This window comes from Rhincodon typus, unplaced genomic scaffold (genome assembly GCF_021869965.1).
Source record: "Rhincodon typus isolate 14 unplaced genomic scaffold, sRhiTyp1.1 hic_rhity00004700, whole genome shotgun sequence".
Lineage (NCBI taxonomy): Eukaryota > Metazoa > Chordata > Chondrichthyes > Orectolobiformes > Rhincodontidae > Rhincodon > Rhincodon typus.
The window spans coordinates 1-12402 of NW_025970338.1; the positions used below are offsets into that span (position 1 = coordinate 1).

General features: G+C 44.5%; 1 protein-coding gene across 2 annotated transcripts; it reads right to left on the minus strand.

Annotated features, from left to right (window-relative positions):
- Positions 1 to 217: 217 nt before the first annotated feature.
- Positions 218 to 8846, minus strand: LOC109933311 (regulator of G-protein signaling 8-like). 2 transcript variants are annotated; one of them, XM_048593943.1, is made up of 5 exons: positions 8594 to 8846; positions 7237 to 7326; positions 5980 to 6041; positions 4063 to 4228; positions 218 to 2417 (listed from the first exon to the last, which is right to left on the minus strand). In XM_048593943.1, exons 3-5 carry the CDS (start codon positions 6015 to 6017, stop codon positions 2250 to 2252), a joined length of 372 nt encoding a protein of 123 aa, XP_048449900.1. In that variant the 5' UTR covers positions 6018 to 6041; positions 7237 to 7326; positions 8594 to 8846; the 3' UTR covers positions 218 to 2249. The 2 variants fall into 2 exon arrangements, 1 of the variants encoding a protein (XP_048449900.1); XR_007261508.1 differs by lacking the exon at positions 4063 to 4228 and having other exon boundaries at positions 2318 to 2417.
- Positions 8847 to 12402: the final 3556 nt, after the last annotated feature.

The following is a 12402-nucleotide window of genomic DNA, read 5'->3' on the forward strand; positions in this document are numbered from 1 at the left end:
CACAACAACACCTCTACTTCCTCAGGAGGTTAAGGAAATTTGGCATGTTTGTAAAGACTCTGACCAAATTTTATATAGGGTAACAAGGTGTAGAGCTGGATGAACACAGAAAACTTTTTTCTGAAGAAGGGTCCAGACCCGAAACGTTAGCTTTCCTGCTCCTCTGATGCTGCTTGGCCTGCTGTGTTCATCCAGCTCTACACCTTTTTGTCTCTTACTTTTGTGGGAGGTTGCTGTGAGTCAATTGGTCGCTGTGGTTCCTAAAGACTATGGTGACACAACAACAACATTGATTATACTTCAAAAACACTGGCTGCAAGGCACTTGGAAACATCTGGTGACTGTAAACAGGAAAAATGAAAAATCTTTCTGTCTTTTTATTTGTTTGATGAGCCACGATGAAGAGAAGGAAATGGCCAGTCCATTCCCAAAATGTAGTGGAGAGTCAGCAGGGCTGTACTTAAACCATATTCCAAGCAGTTTAACTGAGATATGGCTGGATTGCAGGGCGACACATTCAAACTCACTCAGGGAAATTGTGAGCACAGCTTTGTATCCTATCATTGTCTCACACTGATAATGTCACAGGGCTAGTAGTCCAATATGGCAGGCTAATGCTCTGGGGACATGGATTCCAAAGCCACCTTTGCTTCAGTGGAGTTTAAATTTAATTAGTAACTCTGGAATATAAAGCTAGTTCCAGTTACATTGAGGTGAAAATCATCGTCCTTTCATGTTGTTTATAAACTCATCTGGTTAACTAATGCCCTTTAGGGAGGAAATCTGCCCTCCTTACCTGGTCTGGCCTACATGTGACTCCAGACCGACATTACTGTTCACTCTTAATTGCCCTCTTACTGGCCTTAGCAAGCCCCTCAGTTCAATGTCAATTAGGAACGGTCAACAAATCCTCGCAGCAAAGCCCATATCCTAAAAATGGGAAAGAGAACTTCTACATAGGTATCTGTTCTCAGACGGAGTCTGGTTGGCAATTTACAGGTATTTATCCTTGCAATAATGTTTCAATAAGTTACCAAGCTCTTTATACGTATCTTCTTCGCTACAATTAGAATGTGTCGACAAGAAAGGAACCTGCAATGACAGAGACCTTTTTCACATTTGTAAAATGCTGTAAAGCTTTTCACAGCTTTTGAACTGTTGCCATTGTTAATGTAAGAAATAAGGGCAGTCAAATCGTACACAGTAAGCTCCCACAAATAACAGAGTTAGTTTTAATGACCTTGCTTGAGGTTCGTATGTTGATCCAAGACTCCAGGGAGAACTCCCCTATTATTCACGCATGTGGAGAAGGTTTAACAGATTTTAAAATCTGATAGGCAATTGTCGGTTATGGGCAAAAGGCAGGAAAGTAGAGTTGAAGATTATCAGATCAGCCGTGAGCTCATTGAATGGGGAGCAGACTTGATGGGCTGAATGGTCTCCATCTGCTCCTACATCTGAAGGTCTGAAGGGCTTAACATATTTTCTGCAACAGAGCACCTTCAATAAGGCCGCAATCCCTCAGCACTGCATTTAGGCTCAAATCTCTGGAGGGGGCTTGGGATCATAAACTGGTTACTGAGCCAAAACTACCAGTTTAAATACAATCAAATGGACAAAGCAACGATGGGGAAAGCCAGCAGAAAGAACTTTAATGCTTTAACTGAAGTTCCTGGTGTCTACGTTATATTAAAAATAGTTTTTCTTTAGTCCAGTATCATATATGCTCTGAGCAAAGGTTGAAGACTGAGTGAGAGAGAAGAAAGTGGTGACCTTTATTGACCCATTTAGAATAAGGAAACTCATTCAGATGAATCCAAACTGTCAGTCATGACCCCTGGTAAGGTTGCAGCATGAGACTTTGGGGTCATGGACCCTAAGGCATTAATGGAGACTGTGGAGCTTGGAGTATATTTGATGGATATGACTTTTAAATGCTCATGCTCTGTGGCCTGACTTAATGTCCTGTTCTCAGAAGCCTGATTGTTGCAGCCTATGTAAAGGCAGATCTTTGCTTTGCTTCTAGTGCAAAAACCAGCATTTTTAAACCCTCTTTCCCATTTATCAATGCTCAACCCCAATTCCACACTGCCCATTGAACGAGGTGGCTCTTCTCAGTCAGTCACCTGGCTTAAGGGCCAAGCCTGACGAATGAAAATCCCAGGCCCAAAGACTGGATCATCCAGGAGACAGTCTCTGGAACTCTCTATGATTCTCCTTCCTCTCTCGGACGTGAGCCTTCCTCCTTCTTAAGACTGCTTGAACAGGCCAAGATAGAACTGGGACTTCAGGAAACAAGGGAAGGAATCTTTCTCCATGAGGCCATGAATCCTTTTCTGTGCTGGGTCGAAGCAGGAGATGTCCGGGTTGGTTAAGTTCTTGAGGACGAGCTCTCTACTGAGCGAGTCCAGGTTCAGCTGAAAATAAATGAGTAAAGGAAACTATCAGCATCTTGCTCACCACCTCCCTCCTTGCACAACCTTCCCCTTGAAGCAGTTGACTGTTTTGCTGAGGTAGTGCCATGGGGGCTGTGGGGCCCACAGATTCCATGTGGTTTCTACTATTTCACAGGTAGGAAAGAGTCCCATGGCTTTTCCAAGGCCCAAGGCCTAAGATTCTGTTCCCTGCTGAGATAGAAAATGGCAATTTCAAGGCTCTGGAATACTGTCCTCCACCACCACTACCACCACCCAAGCCCACCGCCACCAAGCCCCCCCCCAACCGCGCCCCCTACCCCCCTACCCCCATCTCTCCCAAGGCAATTATGCTTGTGAAGAGTCTTGTTAAATGTCAATGTTTTCCTACAGGCTTCCAGTTTCCCAATGAGAACTGACTGCAGTGTAGTGACAACTAGTCCAAGGTGCCAGTCATTCAGGCAGGACTCAAGGTGTTGATTGGTTTTCTGCTTTGGATGAGATTGAGGCCAAATCATACCAAATTGGGTATTCCAAACTAAACAGGAGGCCCAACCTCAAAGGGAACTTGTAACTAAGATCAAGATCTGAAAGGAAACTTAATAGCTCAAACTGGAATGTGATTTTGAGGGGAGTTGATGCCTACTAGCCCTGGTGGTGCCTAGCTGCCTAGAAAGCACCAATAGTCAATCCGTTGGTGTCTCTTCAAGGCCACACAGGTGTGAACATAACCACAGAAAAGAGGTAGGCAGTCAGCAGGTGTAACAATCCCACTGCCTGGACTTGTTCAAAGCTATCGTTTTTTGGGTCCAGGAGCTGACCCAATAGGATGTCCTTGCCTGTCCCTCTCCACAGTCTCTTTATATTGCCTCCTAATCAACCTGTTCACAGATAATATTACCCAGCCACCTAGCCCAGAGATAGGGACACTACCACAATGCCACAGGAGCCCCTTATTCTCCTATTTTGCAAAGTGATAGAAACAATGAAACCAAATTAGGCCAAATTATTTAGGCGACAATCCTTAACAAGGAGTCTTGCAACTAAACCAAAAAAATTCCAAGGGAACCTACAACTTTAAATTAAAATATCATATCATGGGCTACTGATACACACTAGCTCATGTCAAGATGGGCCTGAAATTAGTGTACGGCAAATGACATGACTTAAATAGCCAGATAATCTGTTTAATGATGTTGCTTGAAGGATACATTAGCTGATTTACCTGGGAGAACTGTCCTGCTCTTCTTTCACATAATGCCACAGGATTTTTTAGGTCTGAGAGTGTGGACAAGCCTCAGTATAATGTCTCATCTGAAAGACGGTGCTTCCAATAGGGCAGGAAGAGATATAGGGAACTGTGAAACATAGAAGGATTTCAGCTGGAGGATGAGACCCTTAGTTGAGGTACAGGTCTAATTGAGCTCCCCAGTTTCTCTGACCTCCCATTGCCCACCCCATCTAGCTTCCTCCAAAACCCTTGACTCTCCCCTCTCCCACAGCTCCCTATCACCTTCAATGCCCACTGACCACTCTGATAACCCTCAGCCCTGTTCCCCTGGACCCCTGATTCCATCAACGGTGGACTGATGATGAAAGAAAATACATGCACTAGGCAATGCTCAAAACAGAAGAAAGGCAAACCTGCCTCCTTTGGGGCCTGAATCTTGACAAACTCGTCATAAATCTTCTGGGCTTTGAGCATGAGTTTGGAGTTGGTCTTTGTGTTCTTGTAGTCCTCACAGGCGAGCCAGAAGTCCATGTTTTCCTCGCTGAACTCGGAGCGAAGGAAGGCGTGGAATGCAGCCACGCCACTTGGAAACAGACAGAGAGACAATTTGACTTTTCTTCCATATGAAGGAACTATCCATTCCCTCTCTTGCACATATTGATAAATCATTGATAAATCCCATTGCAATACGAGCACACAAGGTGCCAGGGGAGATGATAGCAGTCTTCTAGAAGTCTCTGGCTAATATTCTTGGGACCTGGGTTCAAATTCTACCACAACAGCCAGTTTCCATTAATAAATTACACTTATTAAATTCCATTAATAAGTCTGAAATTGATAGCTAGCTTTAGTAATGAATACTAACACTCATAGTTGTACAATCCCCACATCTGGTTCATTAATGGCCTTCAAGGAAGGAAATCTGCCCTTCTTCCCTGGTCTGGCTTACATGTGACTCCAGACCCACAGTAATGTGGGGCTTCAGAAGAGAATTACCAAGATATTGCTGGTAAAAGAGGGTTTGTGTTATGGAGAGACGCTGAATAGGCTGGAACTTTTTTCACTGCAGTCAAGGAAGTTGAAGGATAACCTTATGGAGGTTTATAAAATCATGAGGGGTATAGAGAAGGTGAATGGCAGGTGTCTTTTCCCTAGGGTGGGGTATTTCAAGATTAGGGGGCATTTTTAAGGTGAGAGGAGAAAGATTTAATAAAAACATGACTGCCAATTTTTTTTTTTTACACAGAGAATGGTTTGTGTGTGGAATGAACTTCCAGAAGAAGTGGTGGATACAACATTTAAAATACATTTGGATAAGTGCATGAGTAAGAAATGCTTGGATGGATATAGAGTCATAGATTAATAGAGCTGTACAGCATTGAAACAGACCCTTTGTTCCAACTCGTCCAGGCTGACCTGATAGGTTTGGCCAATATCCCTCTTAACCATTCCTCCCAAGCGGGTGCCTTTTAAATGTTGCACTTGTACCAGCTTTCACCACTTCCTCTGACAGCTCATTCCATACACGCACTGTCCTCTGTATGCCCTTTAGTTTTGGACTCAAACACCCCGGGAAAAGACCTTGCCTATTCATCCTATCCATGCCCTTCATGATTTTATTAACTCCTATAAAGTCACCCCTCAGCCTCTGGAGAAAATAGTCCCAGCCTATTCAGCCTCTCCCTATACTTCAAACCCTCCAACCCTAGTAACAGCCTTGTAAATCTTTACTGAACCCTTTCAAGTTTCACAACATCTTTCCGATAGCAGCACTATCCCTATATTCCTTGATAAGGTAGATAGTGTAGCGGATAGGTGGGAGAGAAGACAGACAGGTCAAGGGGGTGGGGATGAAGCAAGTAAAGGTGAGTGTAGGTAAGTAGTGGTCTCCCACCTATCCGCTCCTCCCACCTCACTGACCAATCCCCACCACCACCTAGCTACACTCACCTTTACTAGCTTCATCCCCGCCTCCTTGACCTGTCCATTTTGTCTCTCACCTATCCGCTCCACTATCTACCTGCTACCACTGCTCCCCCTCTCTATTTATTTCAGAGCCCCCTTCCCCTCTCCCATTTCTGAAGCAGGGTCCCGACCCGAAACGTCAGCTTTCCTGCTCCTCTGATGATGCCTGGCCTGCTGTTTTCCTCCAGCTCCACACTGTGTTATCTGCTTTTGGATCTTGTTGTGTGTCAAATGGCTGTTGGTGTTTGCCTCATACAGAACGGTAATTATGATGCATTAGAATTCACATTATTGAGGGGAGTGGGGTATGTATCTGAGGGATCAGACCAGTAATGAATAAAAGTGAGCCTTTCCTCTTTTCATACTTACGTTTGTGATTCAGCAGTTCGTCCAGCGATTCTCCCCATTTAAGAGCTTTGTCTGCATGGGATCTATAGCAAAGAATCAAATGGGATTATTTTAGTCATGTTTACACCAATCTCAACAATCTTACCTTGCATTAATGTAGACAGAGGACCCATAAAACCTTGAGAAATAGGAAAAGGAGGAGGCCATTCAGCGCCATGAGCCTGCTCTGCCATTCAATATGATCATGGTTGATCCAACATTCCTCACATCCACTTTCCTGCCCTTTGATTCCCCTACTGATCAAGAATCATAGCCTTAAATATATAGAAGGACTCTGTCCCCACAGCTCTCAGTTACAATTAGTTCCAAAGGTTTATAACCCTCTGAGAGAAGAAATTCCTCTTCATCTCAGTCTTAAATTGATGCCCCTTTATTTTGAGACTCTGCTGTCTCATCCTAGACTCTCCCATGAAGGGAAACATCCTGTTAGCATTTACCCTGTCAAGCCCTTTCAGAATGCTATATGTTTCAATAAGATCACCTCTCATTCTTTTAAATTTCAATGAGGAGAGTCCCAACCTGTTTAGCTCTTGCTCATAAACCAATCCCTCAATACCAGGGATTATCCAAAGGTGTTCAGACACTGAGAAAGGAAGTGATAGTGTGAACAGCTGACTAAAAGTTTGTAGGTGCTTAAGCTGCTATAGGATGGGGTTATTGTTCAGGGCACTGGTTACAGTTTTTGTGGCGTGGTTGCAGTGTTTGTGGTTGTGGCTACAGTTACTTGCAGCTGTGGTTTCAGTTATTCTAGTCTGTGGCTATAGTTATTTCAGGCGATAGTTACTGCTAATTAAGGGTATGACTGTAATTATTTAGGGCTGTGTTGTTATTTGAGGCTGTAGCTGGAGGGGTGCATTTACAGTTATTTGGGACTGTGGTTATAATTATTTAGTACTTGGCTACCAGTTATTTGGTGCTGTGGCTATAGCTATTTATTACTGTGGCCACTATTACTTAACACTATAGCCACAGTTATTTAGTACTGTAGCTACAGTTATCAGGAGCTGCAGCTACAGTTATTAGGGGTGTTGTTATAGTTATTAGAGGCCATGATTACAGTCCACTGGGAATTGGTTGAATTGCTGATGTGTAGCAAATCAGTCTCTTGGGGTCTAACAAGGAGATTTATTGAACAACATGGCTCCAGCTGACACTATTTCACTCATCTCTATATTCATCACACAATTCCGCTTGACACTATCTAGTTACTGGACTCACCCCAGGATTCTGGCTTGTCTCTCACTCCTGGATATGGTGAATTCTGATTTCACCAGCAGGAAGCCCAGTCGAGTGCCAACTTCTTTCGCCCTGGAATATTAAGAGAATTATTGTTAGTCTGAGCCAGGGACAAGTTCAACTCCCTCTGCCCCAACAACAGAGGTTTTACATTATTATTATTTTATCATCCTTTATCTAGGAGACAGATGAGGAGTTATTCAGTTGAATCCAATTCCAGGTCTGGTTCATTTGATCTTAGCCCAGGTGGTATTGGGTATGCAGAACTGATATTAGCTCGGGTGTAGGACGAAGGCAAAGCAATTGAAGTTGACAATTTATAGAAAGTTTCTAAAATAGTTACAATATGTCCCTTGGTTGTACAGAACTTAAATATTGCTGAAATGATATATTGTCGAGTTTATCACCTTGTCCTCATCAGGACACATGCAAGAATGCAAAATTTCAACCATAACAATTTATAGCATGGGGAAAGAGGCGATGACTGGTTGGCAAGTTAACTCTGATTGATTCAAGACATTGCCACGGAGAAGGCAACAGGATAGTTCAAGCCTTGCACCGTTTTTGAAACACTTGGCATCTTGGGAATCTTATATTTCATCACAGCTTTCTCCATGGAAACACCTCAGCCAATCCAAGCCAGTTTGCCAACCCAGTCAGCACCCCTTTTTACTGCAGCTGTTGCAATCCTTTAAAATTTGGCATTCTTGCATCTGTCCTGATGAGTGCAAGACAAAAAGCTTTAGTCTTTTTCATAATATCCAAGACCTGACAACAAGTATTTATCTGCCATCTCCATAGAAACCAGGAAGATTTACAGAAGAAAGGTGGCTATTCAGCCCATCATGGCCAGCTGCTCTATCCCCAAAGGAATTTCAAGACTAGGGGTCATATTTTTAAGGTGAGAGGAGAGATTTAAAAAAAGACATGAGAGGCAAATTTTATACACAGAGGGTGGTTCGGGTGTGGAATGAACTTCCTGAAGAAGTGGTAGATGCAGGCACAGTTACAACATTTAAAAGATATTTGGATAAGTACATGAATAGGAAAGGTTTGGAGGGATGTAGGCCAGCAGCAGGCAGGAGAGACTAATTTAGTTTGGGATTACGTTTAGCATGGACTGTTTGGACTGAAGGGTCTGTTTCCGTGCTGTATGACTCTAAGAGATTGTGACTATGACTCTAGAAGAACACACAGCAGCACACAGCTCTGAAGCCAAGACATGGTTTGCTGGGCTGATACATCTTTCAAGAACATAGCAACAGAGAACAGTTTTGGTTTCCTTCAATAGAAAAGATACAGAGAGACTGGGTGAGAAGGTGCAGTAAAGAAAAGTTACCCTTCCAAACATGAGGCTTGAAAAGTGGCAAATCCTTTGCACATCTCCAAACTGTTCTTCTCTCCTGAAGTCTTTCGTTAGGTTCTTGTTTGTGTTGCAGCTGCTCCCTTGGAATCTCTCTCCCCTTTACTAGGCCCCTCTTATTCTCTTCACAGCCACTTCCTGCACAGTTTAAATATACATCCTCAAAATGAGTGAGCTGGCGTGGTGTCCAATCAAATGGAACTCCCAGATTGTTGCAGCTTTCCAGAATCCTGACGTATTCAGGACTCCACCTGGGATTTATATGGCCGTTCACTCAATCTCATGTGCACTTGTGGCGTCACCAGTGTTTGCCTGAATGTCACTAATCATTTACAGCCTCAGACAGTTTGAATGCCTGAAGCACATTTAATTGCTTCTGCCCCACTACTCAAAGCTGCAACCAGCACAGGACTGTAATGAGAGCAGGAAGCTGACTAACGTCTTGCAATTTTTCATTAACAGGAAATAGATTCCAAACAATAATCAGAATCTTAGACGTGGGCTATGTTGGGATTTGTGGCAGAATTGGATGAAATGCCCACCAAGCTCTGTCTCAACATTGGGAGCATCTCAATCCATCTTTGATGCTTTCTCAAAGTGAGTTTCTCACTCGACAGTGGTGAGTTGCCAATTAAAGAGGATGAGCGCCAATTGTGAAAAGCCCAACTCGCCTCATTAACAGAGATAACAAGGTGTAGAGCTGGATGATCACAGCAGGCCAAGCAGCATCAGAGGAGCAGGAAAGCTGACGTTTCTGAAGAAGGGTCTAGGCCCGAAACGTCAGCCTTCCTGCTCCTCTGATGCTGCTTGGCCTGCTGTGTTCATCCAGTTCCACACCTTGTTATCTCAGATTCTCCAGCATTGGCAGTTCCCACTATCTTGCCTCGTTAACATTCAACTTCACATCTTACTAAATGTGCTGACCAAGCATGACATGGAGATCAGAGCAGGCTACCTGGTGACTTTAGCTTGCCACTGACTGTGAGGAGCCTCCATGTTGCCCCAGCCACGTCCACTCTTCATCACAGACACTGGCATCTGACACCTGCTAATCTCTAACGATCAACATGGCGTCTTCTCTGATCCACTGGCAGGGCACTTAAACTTCCATTGCAGGGTGCACCAGCAAATAGCGTCGAGAGGCTTGCAGCAGGAAGACTGTGCAGCACAGACAGGCACCCAGCTCCCGGATTGCACCTGGCTGCATCTCACAGCTGTTCACTTGCTTTCTTGCATTCACTGCCTACCTGTTTGCTCATAGCGAACAGGCATCGCCTTGCCTTGCCTGTTTGAACCTTGGTGCTTCATCCAGAGCCCAAAGTTGTGAGTCCTGCCGTATTGATGTGCTCCTTTCCACGGCCTTACAGACAGGCTACTTGTCAGTAGTAATCTGTCCAGGATATGGTAGGGGGACATCATGTTACGGTACACTGAGATATCAGTCCAACACCTACAGCATGTGTCAACTGCCTGCATGGCAAACATATTGCACCTTTATTCAACCAAATAGCCATTTCAGAAACTGCATGGGGTCTAGTCCTCAGTCCAGTCGCTGTCCATCAGGGGATCTTGGTACCTGCCAGTCAGGGGCATTCTCTGCACTTAGTCCAGGGGCTTGGCCATGGTTGGTTATCAGTTTGGGTTGCTCACCATCAGGGAACCTGTCCAACAGTGGTCTGGTGAGTGGGCAGTACAGTGCTATACGTCCAGCTCCAATAGTTAGGGGAACTGCGTCTCATCAATCCAGGGAGCTGCCAAGACAGCAGTCAGGGGTCTGGCTGGTCATGTCTAGGAGCTGCTTGAGAAAGGCAGTGAAGAGTCTGGGGAGAATACAATCTGTTGATTGTTCAATTGTAAGGGAGGCATGTAGGGACAGTGAGGGGATCACTGCTGAAAAGGGCTGGGGAAGTGAAGGCTGAGGGGCAAAGCAGGGCATTAGTGGAGGTGGGGACATGGACAGTGATGGGGTGGGTGAAATCAAGGTGTTAGGGGCATATCTCAAAGAGCATTAGAGGGCATGGGAAAATGACAGGTATTTAATGTCAGTCACCACTTCCATAGCCTCAGCATAAAGGAGCAAAGTAGTATCATTAAAATTAGGATTTGGGGGCAGGGTGTGGAGTTGGAGGTGAAGTTCAATGAGGTGGGTCTCCACAAGGACGAGGTTGGGGTGAATGGAAATGAACTATTGGGGTAGAACAAAAGGCAACATGAAGGTTCTGGAGTGTGTGAGGGGTGTACCAGGTGACCAGATGGGGGCTAGTCCTGATGGTATCCACCATTACTTGCCATTCTCTCGATGTGAAATATAACTGAAAGGTAGCTGGGCTGATGGCCAGGGTGGACAGTGTCAGTTTGATGTATAGAACTGAGGGATCCATGAATGTTGGACATTGAAGAGGCAAATACATGAAGCGTGGGTTTGCAAACTCTGGCCATGTTTTATTTGCAATCATTTCTATGCAATAAGGCAGTGCACACAGAGTGAAAGTGCTAATGCATCAATTGCTCTTGCAACCAAACTAACCTCCTGAACTTGCTTAACAACTGAACCTCCATTGCAGCCTGGGGTAGGGAATTCCAAAGATTTCACCACTTTCTGAGTGAAGAAATTCCTTCTCATTTCACCTCCAAATGGATTTGCTCTTATTCCTTAGGTTCATATAATTTCCAATGCACGCTTTCTGGATCATTATTCCAGTTCTCTGGACTAAATGGCTGACTGACTTTTGCAGGATAGAAAAGGCTAAGCGGATGATCTGATAGCTTTCTTCAAAATTGTGAAGGAGTCTGTCAGAGTAGATGCAAAGAAGGGCCCTCTTGCGCTGCAGTGATAGTGTCCGTACCCCTGGTTGGGAGGCACAAGATCAAGTCCCATCTGCTCCGGAGGGTGGGTAATAATATCACTAAACAGGTTGGTTGGGGAAAAAGGTTAAATTAAGGAAAAAGATGTAGAGAAGCTGCTTCCAAATGTGGGCAATGATCAAGCTAGGGAAGACCTCAAAACATCATTAGGGTATTCAGCTGAAAATTTTACCCAATAACTTGGGGGACGGAAGAATCTACACCTATAGGGAGTTGTTGAGGTGAATTGTACAGCATTGACACCAGCAAAGGGAAGCTGGATAAGAACGCAAGGGAGAAAGAGATAAAAGGACAACTTGACAAAAAAAAAGAACTGTGGACACTGGAAGTCAGGAAAAAGAAACACAAAGTGCTGGAGAAACTCAGCAGATCTGACAGAATCTATGTGGAGGAAGCAGAGTTAACATTTCGGATCTAGTCTAGAACTGAGTTCTGAAGAAGGGTCATTGGACCTGAAACATTAACTCTGAATGTCTCTCCACAGATGTAACCAGATCTGCTGAGCTTCTTCCAGCAATTTCTGTTTCTGAAAAGAACAACTTGATGAAGTTGAATGAAAAGGGGTGGAATGAAACACTGGCATGGACCATTATGTTGAATATTCTGTAAATTCAATGTCATTTTTAAAACAGGGATATATTGAGCTGAATTGTTTGAGGGAAGTCTGTCCCTGTCCGATTGCCAGTCTGAGGTGTTGGAAGCCTCCAACCCAATGGTCTCAATGTGGACATTACTAGCTTCAAAATCTCCCCACCCCGGCCTCATCCCAAGACCAGCACCCCCCCTCATCCCCACCTCCTTGACCTGTCCGTCTTCTCTCCCACCTATGAGGTCCTCTCACCTCACTGACCAACCCCCACTCCCACTTCCTACCTACACTCACCTTTACTAGCTTCATCCCCGCCTCCTTGACCTGTCCA